The sequence below is a fragment of the Anabrus simplex genome, chromosome 13 (genome assembly GCF_040414725.1).
Source record: "Anabrus simplex isolate iqAnaSimp1 chromosome 13, ASM4041472v1, whole genome shotgun sequence".
Classification (NCBI taxonomy): Eukaryota; Metazoa; Arthropoda; class Insecta; order Orthoptera; family Tettigoniidae; genus Anabrus; species Anabrus simplex.
The window spans coordinates 57,333,918-57,357,046 of NC_090277.1; the positions used below are offsets into that span (position 1 = coordinate 57,333,918).

At 40.8% G+C, this 23,129-nt stretch overlaps 1 protein-coding gene across 1 annotated transcript in view; it reads left to right on the top strand.

The window, feature by feature from the left end:
* LOC136884743 (dystrophin, isoforms A/C/F/G/H) overlaps positions 1 to 23,129 on the top strand; it is a 1,317,506-nt gene that overhangs the window by 226,279 nt on the left and 1,068,098 nt on the right. The window contains exons 8-11 of the mRNA XM_068230054.1: positions 2,090 to 2,241; positions 11,569 to 11,760; positions 18,018 to 18,199; positions 22,615 to 22,850. Coding sequence (XP_068086155.1) covers positions 2,090 to 2,241; positions 11,569 to 11,760; positions 18,018 to 18,199; positions 22,615 to 22,850 — 762 coding nt within the window. The remainder of the gene's footprint in view (positions 1 to 2,089; positions 2,242 to 11,568; positions 11,761 to 18,017; positions 18,200 to 22,614; positions 22,851 to 23,129) is intronic.

Genomic DNA, 23,129 nt, shown 5'->3' on the forward strand with positions numbered 1-23,129 from the left:
CATCTGATGGCCAAGCAGGCATCAATTTTTGGAAATGAGACAGAGTCTCATGATAATGTGGCAAACCATATGCATTGTTGTGCATATGAAATCGTGCATAACAGGCTTTACTTTCACGAAGTCTGTTCGAGATGGATTCCAAAACAAGTCAATGAAGAGGAAAAGCGCAATCATGTGAGAATTTGTCAGCACCTGCTGGACCATCATGCTAACGAAGTTGCAACATTTCTGAAACGGATCATCACTGGAGATGAGACATGGGTTCACCACTTCGAACCAAGGAGCAAACGTCAGGGCATGGAATGGAAGCATCCCGGATCCCCAGTCAGAAAGAAATTCAAGAGTCAACCTTCTGCAGCAATACTCAGTGGTTTGGGACTCTCATCGGCCAATTCTGGAACATTACCAGGGAAAGGAGGAAACAGTAATTAGTGAACATTACGGTGATATGCTGGTAAACAAGCTGAAACCTGCAATTCGCAACAAACGCAGAGGCCGATTGTCGGAAGGAGTTCCTCTGTTGCATGAGAATGCGCCCACATACCACCACCCACACTGCTCAGTCTTCAGATGCTGCGTTTCGAGGTGTAGGAGGATCCTGCGTACAGTCCCGATCTTGCCCCATCGGATTACCATCAGTTTGGTCCACTTCAAAATGTTGTAAGGGGCCGTCAATTCAGGTCTGATCAACAGGTGAAGGAAGCGGTGCAGACGTGGCTTGCTGCGCAACAAAAAAACTTTTTTTTTTTTTTTGCAGAGGGTATCGGAAAGCTTGTGGAACGGTGGACCATGTGCATTGAAAAGCAGGGTGACTATGTTGAAAAATATCAATAAAATGTGTGTACTCTTTTTGTTATAAATTATAAAAATTGATTGCAGATACTTCTTGACTTGCCCTCGTACATATTTCACTGATGTTTGCTACATCTTCATGTACATATTTCACACTGTGATATTGCATTAAAATCCGGGTCCTATTAATGACCCCGCAGTGAGGCTTGTCTTGATAGGACCACCTCAGTAGAAAGAGGTATGGTATGAAGCAAATTTTTTAAGTACCGTTCTTAAATATGGCCGCTGCAGCGCTTCAGTATTATTGTTCGGAGCATGTGCACTCAGTACATACATCTGTAGTCTAGCCACAAACGCCATTACGGAAGCATTCACTCGTATTTACATTTGTTTGTGTGTATTGAAAATGCCTCATACAATTAACGGTCCCGCCAAGTGTGAAGTACGCGCTGTGATTAGATTTTAAAATGGAAAAGGTGTAAAAGCTGTTGAAATTCATCGGCAGATTAGTGAAGTGTATGGATAACACACTATGAGCAAAGGAATGGTAAGAAAATGGGTTAGAGCATTTAAAAAAGGCTGTATTAATGTCCACGACGGGAAGCGTAGTGGGCGAACTGAAGACTTTGTGCAAAAATTGATGCAAAGGTTCGAGAAAACAGGCGATTTAAAATTTTGTCATTAAGTTATGAGTTGCTTGAAATTTCAAGGAGTGTTCTTTATGAAATTGTGTCAGGACGCTTTCATTACCTGAAGCTGTGCTGACGCAATTCAAAACAAACGGCTTGTCAGACTCACAAGGGGAATTATTTTGCTTCATAACAATGTGCGACCTCACACGGTTAATCGAACCAGACACTTCATCGCTTCATTTTGTTTGGGTCAATTTGATCATCCTCTGTATAGTCGTGACCTAGTGTCTAGTGACTACCACTTTTTCCTGCGCATGAAAAAGCATTTAGGAAGTCGAACGCCACGATGACGATGATGACCTAAAAAGGACAGCGTGGCAGTGGCTGGCACATCGGGTGGCAGATTACTGTGCGGATGGAATTCAGAAGCTGGCTTCAAGATATGACAAGTGCTTCATATGCCTGGAATTTACGTTGAGATGTAGTTTAAGGTACAGGCTTTATTGTACAAAAAAAAAAAAAGAATTGTTTAAAAAATTGCGTTACTTTTTTTCCCTATATAAAAATGGCACTTAGAAAAAAACATCCCTTGTACATCTGGTAAAGATTCAGATGTGTTTCTCCTATTAGAGCTGAAGATTCATTGAAGTGTTGATGTGTTTCAGATGTGAACACCTCGGTTCCAGACAAGAAGTCCATCATGATGTACGTGATGTGCCTCTTCCAATCTTTACCTCACACAGAAGTGGATATTAGTAGCTTAGACTTGTCGTCAGTCAACTCGGATTCTAGTTCCTTGGTCTCACCTGGAGCAGAGGTAAGGACACAGTCTTCACTTCTTGATATTCATATCCATGTCTTTAACTACGTATATTGTTATGTTTTCTTTTTTCTGGGATTAAGGGGAGTCTAGACTGAAATTTTGTGCTTTTTTGTCCAAGAATTGAATTTTCAACTTTAACCCTTTCGCACTCAGCGCGCCGATCTATCGGCGCGAGAGGTTATGGCGAAAACGCTCACGGTGCCGACACATCGGCTCTGTCTTATTCACGGATTTTAGTCATTTGCGTAGCTGTTAAATCGTAACAGTTGATCGTGGCGGTACCTTAGAGCATTAAATTTGTGTTTAACTCAACAGATATATCCTCCAGCCCTACAAAATATTTTTATTTTCGACAAATGAAATTTGTTGACCGTGAATGTTTATGTTGTGGTTATTTGAAGTTGTTATTGCGTGGATCTTTTTTGATTGGCATATGAATACAAGAAGTTGATCTTGCTATGAGTTTTGTTTATAGTTTATTTCGTTTCTTTGGTATATCGTGTGTTCGATGTACTTCGTAAACTACAATTTTACTCCTTTTCATAACTCCGTTGTTGCACGTGCTTGCGTCATCTTTTTATCGTAATGGCTAGGCCATATTCAAGGCCAAATGAGGCCGATATCCTTGAATTTTTAGATGATTTAGACAGTAGTAATGACCTTCTTTTGCCGAAAGTGATTCCCGTTATGTGGGAAGTGACACGGTCGTAACTGCTCACCATGCATCGGACCGCGAGGACCTGACATCGATGACCGTTTCATGTACACTGAATAACTTTGTGCAATGCTTAGTGAGTGAATTGCAGCACACATGTCATATTGATATCAAATTATTCAGAATTGAATGTTCTTTCATTCAAGTCTAAGAGTAAAGAAGGAAGACGCAACAATGTCTAATTTTTCTGTCATTGAAAACAATAATTTATTTTTAAAAATTTATTTTCGAAATTTAATAATTTTTTTGGGCTAAACCAATAACAATACGTCCTAGGTATATTCATTTCTGAAATGCTCATAGTTTCCTGTATTAGTGTGATTAATTTTATTTTAATATGTGTTAAACTCTTTACGTGTTGAATTTTTGTAATTTCCTTTGGAGAATCACAAAAATTAGTCTGAGTGTCTTCGAGCAAACACCTGCATATAGGCTGAGTGCCAAAGGGTTAACCTTGAAAACGTCCCCGAATTCTTCCTCTTTCAAATCCCTTTACCAGTTCTTCCCTAACACTATTTTTAAAGCTCTAAATGCTGGATTTAAAGGGTAGTGGTTCGGCGCACATAGAGCAAGTCCACGCCACTCTCTCTCGCCCTGTCAAACAAAATTAGCTTCAAAGTTCTCTTGGAATTCCATTTCAACAATACCACTGAAATATATTTACCTGCTGTGCGTAAGGGGAGAAAGACATCTGAGGGAGTAATTTACAGTCCAGGGCAGTTTCAAAGAAAGTATGTTCTTAAAATTTTCAGTTGCTTTTATCTACCTTAACAATTTTTTTAGTTCTTTGGCACAGTAGCAGTGATTGAGAATTAAATGTGCAGGGGCAAAATAATATACAGACAGCAAACAGTACCCGTGTTTGTGCGATGTATGGGATGGGGGATATGCATCAAAACTAAAAAAAAGCCACAAAATGGTTTTTAATGTTCTCTTAGCGAATTTTGACAGAGAGTTAAAGGTTGACAGTTTACCAACTTAAATGCAGAAATAATATTTTTTTGAGACTTTGATTCAACACTATACAACAAAAATTTCACCAAAGAAGAATATTACACATTTATTACAATTAAAAAGAAATACGGCATGATTGTACAATTAAAATCATTTAGTATTTGACTACACACTAAGAAACTCGGACACTAAAGAAACCGCCAGACTGATGAAATGCACGTGGCAAGGTGGTGAATCATACCCCAGTGTCTATGACCTTAGCAAAAAAATATAGCCCTGGTACCCTTCCTCATAGCACAGGCAAAGTCTACACTATTTGCTGTGGCGCTATACAAATCCGTTAGCGGGGACAAAGGACATTTTGTGCATATATCTGCTAATAATTGTGGTAATGAAAGAAAAAGAAAATTATCTGATAAGACAACAGGGCTTCTTGCTGCTACTACTTTGGCATGCATTAAATGCTCCTAAAAGTTAGAAACTTCATTCTGTTCCGTATTGAACTGGGGTTACAGTAAAATGAAAATGTTAAGGGTCAACCTTTTCAATACAATGAATATTTACCTTTCAACAACTGCGCCATCACGCTGCTCAAGGTGAGTTCGCCTCTTTTCCATATCGAACTGGGAATCATAACATTTGCTCAATTTAAGATCTTCGCATGACCACATTGTTGGCTTCAGAACCGCCTGAGTTAAGCCTGTTAATTACCGCGGGTTAAGAGAACAAGATTTATTCTTCTCTCATTAACACAATTTACCTTATGATCTATGCACTTCAAGCTGGGCTATTCTCTTGTGTATCAAGACTTAGCAACTGGGTTACCTTCTCAGATTTTATACGTTATGGTCAGACACACCATACTCTCATTATTTTAACTTGTTACATTTAACATTTGTCATTGTGGGTGCTGTCATGTGTTTTGTAAGATACACCTTATGATCTATACATCTCAAGATGGACTAATTTCTCGTGTATCAAGACTTAACAACTGGGTTACCCTCTCAGATTTTATAGATTTTTACTTTACGGTCAGATGCACCTTACTCTCAATGTTTTAAATTGTTACAATTTAACATTATTTTGTCATTGTATGTGCTGTCATATGTTTTAACTTGTCATAATTCAGCATTTATCTTTGTAGGTGCTATCATGTGTTTTATATTGTTTTTTGATAAGTTGTGTTTTGCTCAATTGATTCTTTGGCTGATGATGACACGCAATGGGCATCAAAACTAGTACTAATCCTCTTTAAACAACACGTGATCTGAACTTGCATCGATAAATATTCATTGTTTTGAAAAGGTGGACTCTTAACATTTTCATTTTACTGTAAAATGCTCTTTGCGACAGAGTTCTTATCAGATTCACCTGAAATTTTCGGAGAATGTTTGAATACGTACGGGAATTAAAAGTAGTTATGCATTTTATCATCAGTTGAATATTAGCTTCATATTTTTACTTCTGAATAGCATGAAACTAGATTTTTGCCTGTTGAACGAATAATGGAAAATTGGAAAAATTATATCTCCAGCAGTTCATACCTGACTGCAAAACCCGGAGTTCTTAAATATGAGCATTTATGACAAGTCTGTCAAATTACAGACAAAAAAAAAAAAAAAGTGTGTAGGGTTGCCACTTTTTGATATAATAAGGAACATTTACTTAAAAATATTGGATTTTTCACAAAAATAAGGGACAGTTAAAAAATACTACAAAACGTTAGGTACCAATTTCAAACAGATTACCAAGACGACGATGGTTAGACTCGGTTTCTAACGATTTAACGATAAGAGGTATAGAACTAAACGAGGCCACAACACTAGTTGCAAATCGAGGATTGTGGCGACGTTTAGTAAATTCTCAGAGGCTTGCAGACTGAACGCTGAAAGGCATAACAGTCTATAATGGTAATGTATGTATGTATGTATGTATGTATGTATGTATGTATGTATGTATGTATGTATGTGTAATTAGTTTCATTAACAGATTAAGATAATTATTGAATTTTGTAAAAGAGACTAACTTTCACCCTTTTAACAGTACATACAGTACAATGCATCTGACATCTTAACACTGATGTCTTCGATGAACTTCGATAACTTCACATTTTAGTCTGAGGCTCCAAAGAGGAAACAAAATGGAGCTACTTCGAACTTCAGTGTTGCTCAAATCAAATACAGATTTTAAAAATATTTAGACACAAACGCTCGTTTTTACAGGACAACTGTTCATAATATGGGATGAAACTTTTCACCTCAAATACGGGATGTCCCGTACAGTACGGGACAGGTGGCAACCCTAACTGTGCCGCAAAGAGCATTTTCCATGAAACTTATAAAAATAAACATTATTTGTCAATAACTTCGCAACCAATTAACTAATCAACTCCAAAGTTTTACATGGGGCTGTATCCTATAAATATGTGCTTGTGTTTTAAATTTGGTTTTAATAAGTGAATTTGCAGAAGTTCGACATTTTAGTAATGATTACCCTTAAAGAAGAATTTGTTAATGTGACATCATGAATTATTTTTGTGAGAGAGAGTTTTTACTTTTCAGTAAATTAGGTAATTTTTGTGTGTGTGTGTGTGTGGATAGAAATATAACTTTGCCAAAGAGGGTAAGACAAGTAGAGACAGACTTGTGAACATAATTTATAGACCAACATTTTTTTTGCTTTTTAGCCTACCTTTAATCCGTCTATTCATAATGCATGATAGTTCTCGGATTTGTAGCTTTACATTTTTCATTTGCCTATTGTACACTTGCAGCTGGAGCACAAGGCATAGAATGGTTGCATATAGAGTACTCTCTCTCACCTGAAAAGAGAACAGGATACCAGAGGACTGGATGAAAGGTATCATTATCCCTCTGTATAAAAAGGGAAAGAGAAAGAAATGCAGAAATTATAGTGGTATCGCTCTACTTTCTCGCTCACTATAATTTCTAGAAAAGATAATCGAAAGAAGAATCGTGCATATAATTGAACCATTATTGGAGGAGGAGCAACTCGGGTTCATAAAGAACCAAAGCAGTGCAGACCTGATACTAGCCGTCAGAATGGTAACAGAGCACTGGCAACATGGTAAGAACTTAGTGATGGCTTTTATGGACATCGAGAAGACGTACGACAGTGTGCCTAGAGAGAAAATCTGTGAATGCCTAGAAGGTATAAATGTGCCAAACTTCCTGATTGATAAAGTAAAGATGCTCTATCAAAAATGTTTAAGCTGTGTCCAAGTAGGGGATGGAAGATCAGACTGGTTTGAAAACTAAAGAGGAGACCAGCAGGGAACTGTCTTGTCACCACTCCTGTTCATCATGGTCATGGATTGGATCGTAAAACCCATCAAACAACATTGCAAAGAGATGCAGATGAGGTTCTGATCTGGGCAGAAAATGAAGCAGAAGTACAGGAGTACAGTTTAAAGAATATGGACTAAACATCAGCAAAACGAAACCTGTTGACATGACTATCAACAGGAAAGGCACAGAATCAAACATTTTCCTGGAGGGAACTCTGTTGCAGTCTACTTCAACTACCTTGGTAGTATAATTTCAAAAGATAACACAATAAACCAAGAAATACTTAATAGGACTCAGAAAGCTTCTCAATTTTATTTCCAAGTGAGAAATCTACTTTGGGATGATAAAATACCCCAGAAAGCAACATTTACCTTTTATACCTATCAATTCTCACAATTGGACTTGAAACATGTATCCTACATAACAAGGCAACATTTCACCAGAAATTAAATTCACCAGAACAATGAATGAAAAGACAAGGAAGGACAAGATTAGAAATGAAACAAACAGGAAATACGCTGGCATCAAAATACCAGTTACCGAGCTTTTAGGAAGACGCAGGCTACAATGGTTTGCACGTGTTACGAGGATGGGCAGAGCGAGAACAGCAAAGAAATACTTTGACAGAGAAGTGACCGGGCGAGTTGGTCATGCGGTTAGGGGCGCACAGCTGTGAGCTTGCATCCGGGAGATAGTGGGTTTGAGCCCAACGGTCGGCAGCCCTGAAGATAGTTTTCCCATCGTTTCTCATTTTCACCCCAGGCAAATGCTGGGGCTGTACCTTAATTAAGGCCACGGCCGCTTCCTTCCCACTCCTCGACCTTTCCTATCCCTTTGTCGCCATAAGACCTATCTGTGTCAGTGTGATGTAAAACAACTTGAAAAAAAAAGAAAAGTGAAGTGAAAGGGGAGAAGCCAGTAGGGAGGCCAAGGAATCGATGGATAGATACAGTGAAATCGGAGGTCAGCAAGAAGAATGCCAAGTGGGAGGCCATAGAGGAACAGAAACTATACTTTCACAGGAAGAAGTGGAGAGCGCTTGTAAACCACACTTTGTCCATTGTAGGTAGCCCATACATATGGGAAGCTGGATGGTTCATAAATCATATTTCTCACTTATTTAATTCTTTAGAAATACCAAAGTACGTCAAAAATAACCTAGAAACATGTATAACAAACTTCCTGACCTGGCCACTCTTTGATGAATAAATTCTACAGTTACACCCCATAGCTTATTTCTGGTGCTCAGTCTTCCTTTATCAGTACTTTGTGTTGACATCAAACCATAACTCTCCGAAAGGTATGCTTAATTTTTTAATTTGATGGTTTTTGGTATTTTAATGTACCTCAGTTTGTAAGATTAGGCTTACAACAGCGTGGACAGGTTAAGGTTGCAGCAGGTGTTGGGAGAGATGCAGATGCTATTTACCAACTGATGAGCTCAACTTAACATACTGGGGCGAAACGCTGGCAAATTTTTAATGTCCAATAAACTAACTATATTGGCATTATAAATTTACTCATTCAGAACAAATATTTCAGGTTCCCTATGGGAATCAACATCTTTATCAAGAGATGCAGGTGCCAATGAAGATTAACCACCCTGTTCAACCTCTGTCTGGAGCATGTTATGCACTGAATACCACTGAACACACAACCCTCCAGTACCTGGTCTTCGTGAGTGATGTTTTCCTGCTCAAGAGAAGTGCGAACTACCTGATGAAGTTTCGCAGGATATGAGCGAGGGGTCACACATCTGGGCTTGCAGGTCAACAAGGACAAAACAAAGTAGATGATGAACACTTTGACACAAAGCAAGATTTTACAATGTGAGAGGCCTGGAATATGCAGGTGATACCTATGAGAGAGTGGTGCAGTTTAAGTACCTAGGAACCTTCGTGACTGATGGAAACAAGATCAGCGAGGAGATAAGGTGAGAAGTTGCGAAGGAAGTAGCGTTCTCCAGAAGATTGAAACTTACTGTGTACTGGGATATAATCCGTCCAGTGGTGCTGTATGCATGCGAGACGTGGAACCTAAAGGAGCACGACAAGATTACTACGGGCGCGAGAGATCTTTGGCATGATACACAGTCAAGGAAAGTGGCTCATCAGGACCAAGTCTACGCCCTGTATGGTGACCTCGAGATTGTCGCAGAGGTTAGAAAGAGGAGACTTTGGTAATTTGGGCACATCGTAAGGATGGGCCAGGACAGAGTAACAAATAAGATCCTTGACCAAGATCCTGGCGGCCGGCGAAAATGGGAGCAGACTGAGGACAACATGTGTGAACAGATTCTCGAGAAATCTGGAAGTGTTATGGATCCGAGGCTGGAGAAGCAAGAGCTCTGGACGGAAAGAAACAGGTGAATGCTATTGTAGAGGCTAGGGCCCTTAATGGGCTGTAGTGCCAGGAAAGTGAGTGAGTGGGTTTGTAAGATTAGATACATGGCGCCGATTGCAGAAACGATGACTAGTTTTAAACTTAGCCAACATCTACCTAAACAACGTCTAAATCGAGCACGATCTTCCATTGCATAAACAAGGTTCGGTTGATGTTTAACTAGATATCGCTTAACGTTTCAATTTTGGTTTGAAAATGGAGACAGAAGTATCTTTCATGCAACTCTTTGCTTGTCGCAACCAGTGAAATTCGTTGGTGTGCACGCCAAACGCCAGTCAGCTGTTCTTCGTACACATTACTTGAAAATGGCTAAGCATGAGCATGACTTGCTCAAGATAAGAATATCACTTTTGTTGGAAATTAATTCTCATCATAATATTATCGACACTAAAGCGACACTACTCATAAATACGGTAGCTTCGATGAAGGGAAGATGAAGCAGTAGTAATGTGTAACCGAGTGTGTTGTACAGGCCATATAGATGTAGCTTGCATTCTGGAGATCGTAGGTTCAAAATGCATCATTGGCAGCCCTGAAAATTATTTTCTGTAGTTTCCTTATTTTTACACCAGGCAAATACTGGCCACAGTTCTTTTTCCCCAATTCTCTTTAAACAATAATCACCACCATTTACCTTTTCCTATCTGATAGTTGCTGAAAACTTATATGATTTTATATATATATAAAAACCCCATACAACCTACATTTTAGTTTTCACTATTATGTGTGTTTACTTGGCAGTAAATAGAAGTGAATCCCTCCCGGTTGATGTATGTGGCAGCCCTCTGGTGATAGGGATACATAATTCTGATATGTGTGTAGTCGAAGTGACCTATAACTCCATGGAAATTACTCCATGTACATAATAAAATATATCGGTTGCCAAGAATTGTATTAAAGTTGGCACTTACCGGACTGTCCCTTTGTCAATCTCAAGAAACAAGTCTCTTGAAAAGCGAAACCTTATTTTAAGATCTATCTCCCCGTACATGTCAAACGAATTGTTGCAATTTAGCAGTGGGTGACCCACAGAGAGTCCGTTGGATTAACCTTTCTTCCCGGACTTGTCTCAACATGATAATACAAATTACATATTTCATGGTACATAACCTCTGATTGTGATTCACTTCTCTCATTTGAGGTTAAACAGTCCTCTCGGCATTGTTTAAACATGACCGGTTGAACATCGGTTTTAGACAGTGTCTAAGTGATAAAGAACGTCTCTGCAATGCGGCAGCCATACCTAGGCATTGTTTAACTGTAGACATTGTCTAAATACCATTTCTACAATCGGCCCATGGAGTCTGTATTTTTGTACCAAAAACTTAGCTTGTTTTTCTCTTGTATTTATAGGTTCAAGGTGACTTCGAATAAAGTCAAAAAATAGTCCCTGAAATGGATTTATGATGGTATTAACTGCATCTAAAACTTACTAGTAAATACCACACCATGTCTGCTAGAGCTATTAAATACCTGTCATTGTGGTTCTTCTATCACAATTTGTTTTTGTGTTTTCTTTGTTTATTTCTGCCCTCATTCTTTCCTTAAAAGTAGGAAAGATCAAAATATAAAGATGAAGTTGGAATTCAAGAGGACAAATTGGGGCAAATATTCGTTTATAGGAAGAGGAGTTAGGGATTGGAATAACTTACCAAGGGAGATGTTCAATAAATTTCCAAATCACTTAGTTATTTAAGAAAGACTAGGTAGACAATGGATAGATAATCTGCCACCTGGGCAACTGCCTTAAATGCAGATCAGTGGTGATTGATTGATTGATTGACTGATTGATTGATTGATTGATTGATTGATTGATTGATTGATTGATTGATTGATTGATTGATTTCCTGTATTTGATGAATTGTACTGCACTAACATAGTCATACACAACCACACAATTTGTGTTGTCATTGCAGTGATAATTTTGTCATCTTGTTTCAGGGAGGACAGTTCAGTATCCCCAACTCTCGCCCTATCAGCCTGGCCACCAACGTGTCGGTGGAGCTTGGCAGTTATCAGGTAGCCCTAGAAGAGGTGCTGACGTGGTTGCTGGAAGCTGAGGACAAGCTGAACAGCTCGGCTGTGGTCGAAGGAAATCTAGAGGCTGTCAAGGAACAGTTCTATGTTCACGAGGTAAGTTGCTCCAACTACCATCCGTGTTGTGGCAAAATGGGTAACAGTTCAGGGTCGTGGCTGGGTAGGAATGGGGGGAGATTAAAGCGAGGAGCTTGGAGGAAATGTTCACATTCTGATAAAAAATCTCATGCCTGATTCCGTAGAGCATTGTTCTTCGAAAGACTGGAAAGAATCCCTCTTCATAATTCTGATTGAAAAAGTTGGGACTTGACAGCCAATCGGCCAAACTTGGATCCACAGCAGGTGGTTGCCACTGTCGAGAACAAAATTTAGAACTTCACTAATCAACCCTCGAGCTGGTAGTAGTTGCTACATCTCTAACCGGTGGGTGTGCATCACACATTCCCAATGCCTGCTGTATGTTACTGTGACATATGTAATATTCACAGAATATGCATATATAATGCACCAAAAAGTTCATAATGAATTGATTTTCTGACAACTGTTTTGTATTTACTCTCAGTTCAATCATATTTTTAAATTCTGCCCCTTTATATGCACATTTTTTTCAAAATTATTATTGTATTTACATGTCAAAGAAAAATGAATGATCAAATTATACTTTACTAATTATCCACTAAAAGAAAAAGTAAATGACAGCATGGCTAACATGCATGCGTTGTAGCGTACAGTAGTGCTGTTCTACCCCAACCAATAAAACCAGTCTTCTAGATCAGACTCTTCACTTCAATTTACAGATGCATTCAGTTCCATCACAATATCTACAACATTTAACTCTGAAAATTTAGCCATCATATGTGAATAACCAAACAAGGAAATCAAGTCATAATATGAACAAGACATGGTTCAAAACTAACCTAACTCCATGGCACTACAGCCTTGAAGGGCCTTGACCTACCAGGCAACCGTTGTTCACCCTGAAGGCTTGCAGATTACAAGGTGTCGTGTGGTCAGCACGATGAATCCTCTCGGCCGCAATTCTTGGCTTTCTAGACCGGGGCCGCTATCTCACCATCAGATAGCTCCACAATTCTAATAATGTAGGCTGAGTGGACCTCGAACCAGCCCTCAGCTCCATGTAAAAATCCCTGACCTGCCTGGGAATCGAACCCGAGGCCTCCGGGTAAGAGGCAGGCATGCTATCCCTACACCACGGGGCCGGTTTACACATAGTTCAAAGCTAGTGCGAATTATGACCTTTAATTTGTTCAAAGTATATCACACGTAATTATAACTTACACTGACTGACAGAGCAAATGCAACACCAAGAAGGAGTGGTTCGAAAGGGATGAAAGTTGGGGAAAAAACAGAGACGGCACGGACGAATAATTGATGTTTATTTCAAACCAATATGCAGGTTACACAATGCGCACGGCATCGACTTAGTAGGATGTAGGACCACCGCGAGCGGCGATGCACGCAGAAACACGTCGAGGTACAGAGTCAATAAGAGTGCGGATGGTGTCCTGAGGGATGGTTCTCCATTCTCTGTCAACCATTTGCCACAGTTGGTCCGTACGAGGCTGGGGCAGAGTTTGCAAATGGCGTCCAATGAGATCCCACACGTGTTCGATTGGTGAGAGATCCGGAGAGTACGCTGGCCACGGAAGCATCTGTACACCTCGTAGAGCTTGTTGGGAGATGCGAGCAGTGTGTGGGCGGGCATTATCCTGCTGAAACAGAGCATTGGGTAGCCCCTGAAGGTACGGGAGTGCCACCGGCCGCAGCACATGCTGCACGTAGCGGTGGACATTTAACGTGCCTTGAATACGCACTAGAGGTGACGTGGACTCATACGCAATAGCGCCCCAAACCATGATGCCGCGTTGTCTAGCGGTAGGGCGCTCCACAGTTACTGCCGGATTTGACCTTTCTCCACGCCGACGCCACACTCATCTGCGGTGACTATCACTGACAGAACAGAAGCGTGACTCATCGGAGAACACGACGTTCCGCCATTCCCTCATCCAAGTCGCTCTAGCCTGGCACCATGCCAGGCGTGCACGTCTATGCTGTGGAGTCAATGGTAGTCTTCTGAGCGGACGCCGGGAGTGCAGGCCTCCTTCAATCAATCGACGGGAAATTGTTCTGGTCGATATTGGAACAGCCAGGGTGTCTTGCACATGCTGAAGAATGGCGGTTGACGTGGCGTGCGGGGCTGCCACCGCTTGGCGGCGGATGCGCCGATCCTCGCGTGCTGACGTCACTCGGGCTGCGCCTGGACCCCTCGCACGTGCCACATGTCCCTGCACCAACCATCTTCGCCACAGGCGCTGCACCGTGGACACATCCCTATGGGTATCGGCTGCGATTTGACGAAGCGACCAACCTGCCCTTCTCAGCCCGATCACCATACCCCTCGTAAAGTCGTCTGTCTGCTGGAAATGCCTCCGTTGACGGCGGCCTGGCATTCTTAGCTATACACGTGTCCTGTGGCACACGACAACACGTTCTACAATGACTGTCGGCTGAGAAATCACGGTACGAAGTGGGCCATTCGCCAACGCCGTGTCCCATTTATCGTTCGCTACATGCGCAGCACAGCGGCGCATTTCACATCATGAGCATACCTCAGTGACGTCAGTCTACCCTGCAATTGGCATAAAGTTCTGACCACTCCTTCTTGGTGTTGCATTTGCTCTGTCAGTCATTGTATTTAGAGTAAAGTAATTTTAAGTATTTTATGTAGATGGCACTTCTTATATTTTAATTATAACTTATTTAGGAGGTAAACTATCAAGTCCACAAATTTTTTGGCAGTGTGAAGAGAATAATTGAGATTCTCGAAACATGCACAGCATGTGCTAGTATGGGTTTAGCTGTTACGAATACATTCTTCAAGCATAAGGCCATTCACTGCTACACATGGGAGGCTAGGGGTACCAGATCCGTAATAGACTATATCTTAACAGACTTTGAATTCAGGAAATCTGTTAGGAATGTACGAGTTTTTCGCGGATTTTTCGATGATACAGACCACAATCTGATCTGTAGTGAACTAAGTATCTCTAGGCCTAGGGTAGAGAAAGTGAAATCTGTGTGCAAACGAATAAGGGTAGAAAATCTCCAGGACGAGGAAATTAGACAGAAGTACATGGATATAATTAGTGAGAAGTTTCGAACAGTAGACAGTAAGCAGGTTCAGGATATAGAAAGTGAATGGGTGGCATACAGGGATGCTGTAGTAGAAACAGCAAGGGAATGCCTAGGAACAACTGTGTGTAAAGATGGGAAAAGGTGAACATCTTGGTGGAATGATGAAGTGAGAGCAGCCTGTAAATATAAAAAGAAGGCTTATCAGAAATGGCTCCAAACAAGGGCCGAGGCAGACAGGGATTTGTACGTAGATGAAAGAAACAGAACGAAACAAATAGTTGTTGAATCCAAAAAGAAGTCATGGGAAGATTTTGGTAATAACCTGGAAAGGCTAGGTCAAGCAGCAGGGAAACCTTTTTGGACAGTAATAAAGAATCTTAGGAAGGGAGGGAGAAAGGAAATGAACAGTGTATTGAGTAATTCAGATGAAGTCATAATAGATCCCAGGGAATCACTGGAGAAGTGGAGGGAATATTTTGAACATCTTTTCAATGTAAAAGGAAATCATCCTGGTGGTGTTGCAAACAGCCAAGCTCATGGGGAGGAGGAAAATGATGTTGGTGAAATTATGCTTGAGGAAGTGGAAAGGATAGTAAATAAACTCCATTGTCATAAAGCAGCAGGAATAGATGAAATTAGACCTGAAATGGTGAAGTATAGTGGGAAGGCAGGGATGAAATGGCTTCATAGAGTAGTAAAATTAGCGTGGAGTGTTGGTAAGGTACCTTCAGATTGGACAAAAGCAGTAATTGCACCTATCTATAAGCAAGGGAACAGGAAGGATTGCAATAGTATTGATTAGTATACCAGGCAAAGTATTCACTGGCATCTTGGAAAGGAGGGTGCGATCAGTCGTTGAGAGGAAGTTGGATGAAAACCAGTGTGGTTTCAGACCACAGAGAGGCTGTCAGGATCAGATTTTCAGTATGCGCCATGTAATTGAAAAATGCTACGAGAGGAATAGGCAGTTGTGTTTATGTTTCGTAGATCTAGAGAAAGCATATGACAGGGTACCGAGGGAAAAGATGTTCACTATACTGGGAGACTATGGAATTAAAGGTAGATTATTAAAATCAATCAAAGGCATTTATGTTGACAATTGGGCTTCAGTGAGAATTGATGGTAGAATGAGTTCTTGGTTCAGGGTAGTTACAGGAGTTAGACAAGGCTGTAATCTTTCACCTTTGCTGTTCATAGTTTACATGGATCATCTGCTGAAAGGTATAAAATGGCAGGGAGGGATTCAGTTAGGTGGAAATGTAGTAAGCAGTTTGGCCTATGCTGACGACTTGGTCTTAATGGCAGACTGTGCCGAAAGCCTGCAGTCTAATATCTTGGAACTTGAAAATAGGTGCAATGAGTATGGTATGAAAATTAGCCTTTCGAAGACTAAATTGATGTCAGTAGGTAAGAAATTCAACAGAATCGAATGTCAGATTGGTGATACAAAGCTAGAACAGGTCGATAATTTCAAGTATTTAGGTTGTGTGTTCTCCCAGGATGGTAATATAGTAAGTGAGATTGAATCAAGGTGTAGTAAAGCTAATGCAGTGAGCTCGCAGTTGCAATCAGCAGCATTCTGTAAGAAGGAAGTAAACTCCCAGACGAAACTTTCTTTACATCGGTCTGTTTTCAGACCAACTTTGCTTTACGGGAGCGAAAGCTGGGTGGACTCAGGATATCTTATTCATAAGTTAGAAGTAACAGACATGAAAGTAGCAAGAATGATTGCTGGTACAAACAGGTGGGAACAATGGCAGGAGGGTACTCGGAATGAGGAGATAAAGGCTAATTTAGGAATGAACTCGATGGGTGAAGCTGTTCACATAAACCAGCTTCGGTGGTGGGGTCATGTGGGGCGAATGGAGGAGGATAGGTTACCTAGGAGAACAATGGACTCTGTTATGGAGGGTAAGAGAAGTAGAGGGAGACTAAGACGATGATGGTTAGACTCGGTTTCTAACGATTTAAAGATAAGAGGTATAGAACTAAATGAGGCCACAACACTAGTTGCAAATCGAGGATTGTGGCGACGTTTAGTAAATTCTCAGAGGCTTGCAGACTGAACGCTGAAAGGCATAACAGTCTATAATGATAATGTATGTATATATGTAGATTAAATAACTTTTTATTGTATTGACAAGGTGGACATAGATCTTTACTGGTGATTTTCAGTCAGTCGTCATCAGTGTCGGTATGGACCAAAATCAAACCATAATGTTTAAAATAATAAATTCAAGATGTTTTGGACATGAATATATGAAAAAAATGGGGGAGCCTAAAGTTGAGCCATGTTGTGAACTGTGTATTTATGAAAGTCCTTCTAAACTGTTATATATTGTAGATTATAATTTTATGCTCATTACTTGCTTTTTCTGCTTTTGTAGTAATTCCAGTTCTCAAGAGCTAGGTTTTTACATCTACTGACATGTTGATAGCTAGTACAGCAGAACCTCAATAATTCGAAATCGGTTAATTCAAAATGCCGCCTAATTCAAAGTATCTGTCATTCCCAGAAACACGAGGTATGGTTTTTGATGTTTTTTAAATTGTTTAATTCGAAATACGGATAATTCGTAATTTGAAGAACGTCGGCCCCAGTATTGCAATTCAGACTTTTAATTTGAAACTGACCTTCATTTTGTTAAAAATTATATTTTACGGCGTAGTTTAAATTCAAAATTCTCCGCGTCACGATAGAACACGTCTTCCAGAACGTGCAGGGGTATCTTTCCGAACTTTATTTTGTTGGTGTCATGTGTTTCCAGTTTGGGCAGTCTTGTTGGCTCCCCTGTGCAAGGGCTTTATACTGTACTTAAATTGCATCGTGCGTATACAGTAGTTCACTCTTTGAATTGTGTTTTATTTTTCCCAGGCGTGAGGTTACGTTTGACAGTGTATGGTGTTATCCAAGAGCATTGTTTCAATAAATGCACCTTGTTGGGTACATTTTGGAAATACATTTTTTCCGCGACATGAAAGGTTTAATTGTGAACCAAGGTGATTGCATGCAATAAAGGATCTTAGAATATTTTGTGATGCCGCAAGGGTTGGCATTTCTGAATTTCGAGTTGGCGGTGGTTAATTCGAAATCACGTAATTCAGAGTCCGATTTTAGTGTCCCAATGACTTCGAATTAACAAGGTCTTACTGTATTCAGATGTAAGATGGTGATAATGTTAATTCTTCTCTTCTAGGAGTTCCTATTAGAGCTAGCGGGCCACCAAGAGGGAGTACGCACTGTGCTAGAGGAGGGTGCACACATGGTGTCAGAAGGTGGGCTCTCGAAGGATGAAGAAAGTGAGGTCCGTGTACAGATGAGACTGCTCAACTCTCGTTGGGAAGATCTCAGGATCAAGGCGACGGAGAAACAAAGTCGGTGAGTACTTACCTGTACTAATTATCCACGTTAAGGTCTTTATTGTTGAAGGCTCGCTTGGATAATATATAGAGTAGTAAATAAATTAGAGGATTGTGAGCAACACAGAAATACTTTGACAATGTTGTTGTGAGATTGACAGCAGACAGTAAATGTAATTAAAAGTCAGGATGTACTGTAAGTTTCACCAAGGGGAAAAGTCCTCTCGGTTTTAATTACGGCATTGATGGGGTAAAAGTACCTCAGGGAGATTGCTGTAAGTGTTAATTTAAGGAAAGATATTCATTGGGGTAATCACATTAACAGGGTTGTAAATAAAGGGTACAGATCTCGTCACATGGTTTTGAGGGTATTTAGGGTAGTAGTTAGGATGTAACTTTATTAAGTAAAGATTAAAAGTTTGGGACAGTCTGGTGCAAAGAGGAATTGGACAGGGATTAATAAAAATGATCATGGCAATGTACAAGTAATGTTGTAGTTGCATGCAAACACAAGTTGGCAGGACAAGTTGGTTCAAAATCACTACTGGGCTGAGACAGGGAAGTGTTCTAGCGCCAATCCTGTTTGCAATAGTAATGGATGACATCATGAGAACAGCAAAGGGAAGAGAAATGAACATCATGTTATTTGCAGATGATATTATGATTTGGGGAGAAGAGGACATGAAGGTTCAAGAACAGTTGGATGTGGTGAGTGAGAAGATCGAAGAATGTGGATTGAAAATAAGTGTAGAAAAGAGTAAAACTCTTGTTATGACTAAAGGGGAGAAATAAGGGAAAGGTCAGATTAGACTTGCAGACAAGCCCCTGGAAGTAGTGGAGACGTTCAAACACCTGGGGAGTGAATTAATGGAAAATGCTCGACTGGATGCTGAGATTAGTAAGAGGATTCAAGCTGGAAGGGGTTTCTATTATTGTGTAAGAAACATTTATGGGACAAGGATGTGCCAATGGAATGAAAGGAAACTATGTACAAGATGTATTACGTACCCATAACAACTTACGGAGCAGAAACTTGGATAATGACAAAGAAGGATTAGAGTCGAATACAGGCAGCCGAAATGAAGTTCTTGAGGAGTATGATACAGAAGAGTAGAAGAGACAAAATAAGGAATGAGAAAATCTGGGAAGAAATTGGAATGCAAAAAATGGATAATAGAATAGAGAAGAGCTGACTAAGATGGTTTGGGCACATAAAGCGAATGAGTGACAAAAGAATGCCAAAAGAGGTGATGGAAGTGCAAACGCAAGGAAGGTGAGGCCGTGGATGACCACGATTGAGATGGAAGGACACAATCCAATGCAGTATTATAGAAAGAAACCTGGACTGGGACACAGTGTTGGAGGAGGAGTGGTGGAAAGACCGAAAAAAGTGGAGAGGAACCGTATTTGCCCCTACCTGGCTACAGCTGGATAAAGGGAAATGATGATGATGATGATGATGATGATGATGATGATGTAGAGGATGAGGATGTAGAGGGAACATAAGTCACTGGTGAAATGAAATGGCGTATGGCTTTTAGTGCCGGGATATCCCAGGACGGGTTCGGCTCGCCAGGTGCAGGTCTTTCTATTTGACGCCCGTAGGCAACCTGCGCGTCGTGATGAGGATGAAATGATGATGAAGACAACACATACACCCAGCTCCGGTGCCATTGGAATGAACCAATTAAGGTTAAAATCCCCGTCCCGGCCGGGAATCGAACCTGGGACCCTCTGAACCGAAGACCAGTACGCTGACCGTGCAGCCAACGAGTCGGGCAAGTCACTGGTAAGACCCTGGAATGATTAATATTGTTTAAAGAGGTGTAATATTTAGGTCATCTGCTCATACTTGTTGAGGTACAATATGCTTTTTTTAAATCTTCTTTTGGAACTGGAACCTGCCTCTTATATTTAGTGTAACATGTAGTTCCTGAATGAATACCGTTGAGACAGTTTTATACATAACTCAGGTTCATCTGTATTTGTTCAGATATCTCTTTACTTGTTTACATGATAATCATCATCGTCATCACTTTCCAGCTCCAGTTTCCCACTTCTTCCTCTCAAAGTATAGTTTCTCACTTGACATTCCTCTTGCTGACCTCAGATTTCAATGGGTCTGTCCATAGATAGAGCCCTGTGTGGAAATACAAAATATTATCTGCAACCGCATCCACACTTCTTTCATCCGCATCCACAAATTATCATCCGCGGATATTGCAAACTATTCGACTGTATTACACTGTACTACAACGGATGTATCTGTTAACACAATACAATAGGCCTGATATCTGACACTATTGCACCCTACAGTGACAGATTTATGAGCGATTTCCTCTTGCAACAACTATTGACATATTGAGCGGTTCTCTTTTGGAACCTTTGTTCCTTCCTTTCACTAATTGCAGGCAGGATTCAGTTAGGCTTAGGTCAGATTTACGGCTTTATGGTCTCCGAGCTCTTCGTATACCACCATTTTCCCATACCAATGTCAAGGGTCGCTTCACCACAAGCAAAAATAACTGGACGAAATGTATGAAAGACTCGCTTGTCGAGATTTCTAGAGTTTACCTGAGTGAAAATCAATAAACATAATTGTTTAGAAATAATCAGCAAAATTATCGGCACTGCCATAAGATTTTCATCCGCCAAGGCACTAACTTCCGTGGATATCAGCATTCGTGCAGGACTCCGTCCATAGATTCTTTGGTGTCCCTATTAGCCTCTCCCCTTTCACTTCCCTGTCAAAGTAATAGCCGGCCCCGTGGTGTAGGGGTAGCGTGCCTGCCTCTTACCCGGAGGCCCCGGGTTCGATTCCCGGCCAGGTCAGGGATTTTTACCTGGACCTGAGGGCTGGTTCGAGGTCCAATTGAGGAGCTATCTGACAGTGAGATGGCGGCCCTGGTCTAGAAAGCCAAGCATAACGACCGAGAGGAATCGTCGTGCTGACCACACGACACCTCGTAATCTGCAGGCCTTTGGGCTGAGCAGCGGTCACTTGGTCAAGGCTCTTCAAGGGCCGCAGTGCCATGGGGTTTGGTTTGGTTTGGTCAAAGTAATTCCTTGCTGTTCTCGTTCATAACATGTCGAATTCATTGTAGCCTGTGTCTTCCTAAAAGCTCCGTAAAAGATATTTTGATGTCAGCCTCTTTCCTGTTTGCTTCATTTTAAATCTTGCCTTTCCTGGTTCATTGTTCTGATGAATTTCATTTTCGATTGACTGGATTTTACTATTAGCCTTGTACATGTTTTGAGTTCATAGGTGAGAATTAGAACGAAGTAGGTATTGAACATGGTACTTGTGCTTATTGGGGTATTTTACCATAATACCAATATAAATGGTCCATTATTGGACATTATAAATCTTCCAGCTAACTCATTCCTGGCTGCCAGCATTTCGCCCCCGTGTGCTAAGTTGGGCTCATCAGTCGGTACTTAGCACACCCACCAAGACGCATGGCTAGTGCATACCATCCCAGAATAGATTTCTTGGGTTGAAAAGGCTGATAAATTATCCATTTAATAAGTATAACAGTGGTGCCAACTATTACGGATTGTCTGTAATTATTACGGATTTCACCTCACGATTACGGAATTACGGTCAAAGGGGAAATTATTACGGAAAAGCTGACATTATCAGGAAAAATAATTTTCAGCGGGAAAAAAGAAAAGAAGGAAAAAGGCTCCAAAGGATTGAACATTTCTCCTAAATCGTCCTCATTTCAATGCTTGTGAGTTGACAATGATACTTACTCGATCGTGATTTCCTTTTGCTACCCATAAGCGTTGTAAAATTCATTGTGAATGAAGGAGCTCAAGCGCTGCTCTTCTCCACTATAAATCCTTCAATAATGTTGTATTTGCTGTGTGAAGTGCACTAACAGATGACAGAAAGATTGGGAAAGAAGTGAGGCCTACATTAAGCACATCTGCACTGGAATCGCTTATGGTTCAGAAGACGAAAATGTCATCAGAGTGGGAAGGATGCTTCAAGAAAACATACACTGAAAAGCTGCTGTTGCGTGAGAAACAAACTACAAGGAATGTTTTATCACAGAACTAACAGGTTGTGTGCAAATGGTATTGTGTAATATGATATACATTCAAATGGATTGCTAGAGGGAAGGGCAAAAGGGGTGTCATTATCAAGAAGGGAGGAGCATGCTTTGGATTTGACTCGAAATTTTTCTCGGGGGCGAAGGGCGATTACTGATAATCCACATCAAAGGTTGGCACCTCTGGTATAATAATTTGTCTGATATATAAAATTTGATTTCAGTAAAAGACCTCGAGTCTGTATATTGCCATGAATAGAGAATAGCAGCTTCTTTTAAAAATAAAATCGCGAGATAAATCTATTTATTAGATATTAGGAATTTTCTTATGCCTAAGAGTTTTCTCGCTTGTTAATTGGCGTGTTTCTTCAAACAGAATTCACGAGCTGCTGATGGAGTTGCAGCAGTCGCAGTTGGATCAGCTGAGACAGTGGCTGACTGCTACAGAGGACCGCATCTCTCGTATGGCGGAGTTGGCAGCGGACCTGGACACGCTCAAACAACAAGCCGAAGAGCACAAAGGACTTCAGGACGACCTGAAACAGCAGCAGCAGGTTGTGGATGCTCTCAGCAACATGATCGTTGTCATGGATGAAAACAGCCCGGAGAGTGGTGGGTTTACTGTACTTCCTTGTGATTTTAGCCTCTGTTTGTTGTATCAGGTTCCTATCTCATATTGTTTTCTACTTGTAATCCTTTGATCAGTTTTAGTTCTTTACTGACCCCAGTTAGAGCCTCCGTGGCTCAGACGGCAGCGCGTCGGCCTCTCACCGCTGGATACCGTGGTTCTAATCCCGGTGACTCCATGTGAGATTTGTGCTGGACAAAGCGGAGGCGGGACAGGTTTTTCTCCGAGTACTCCGGTTTTTCCTGTCATCTTTCATTCCAGCA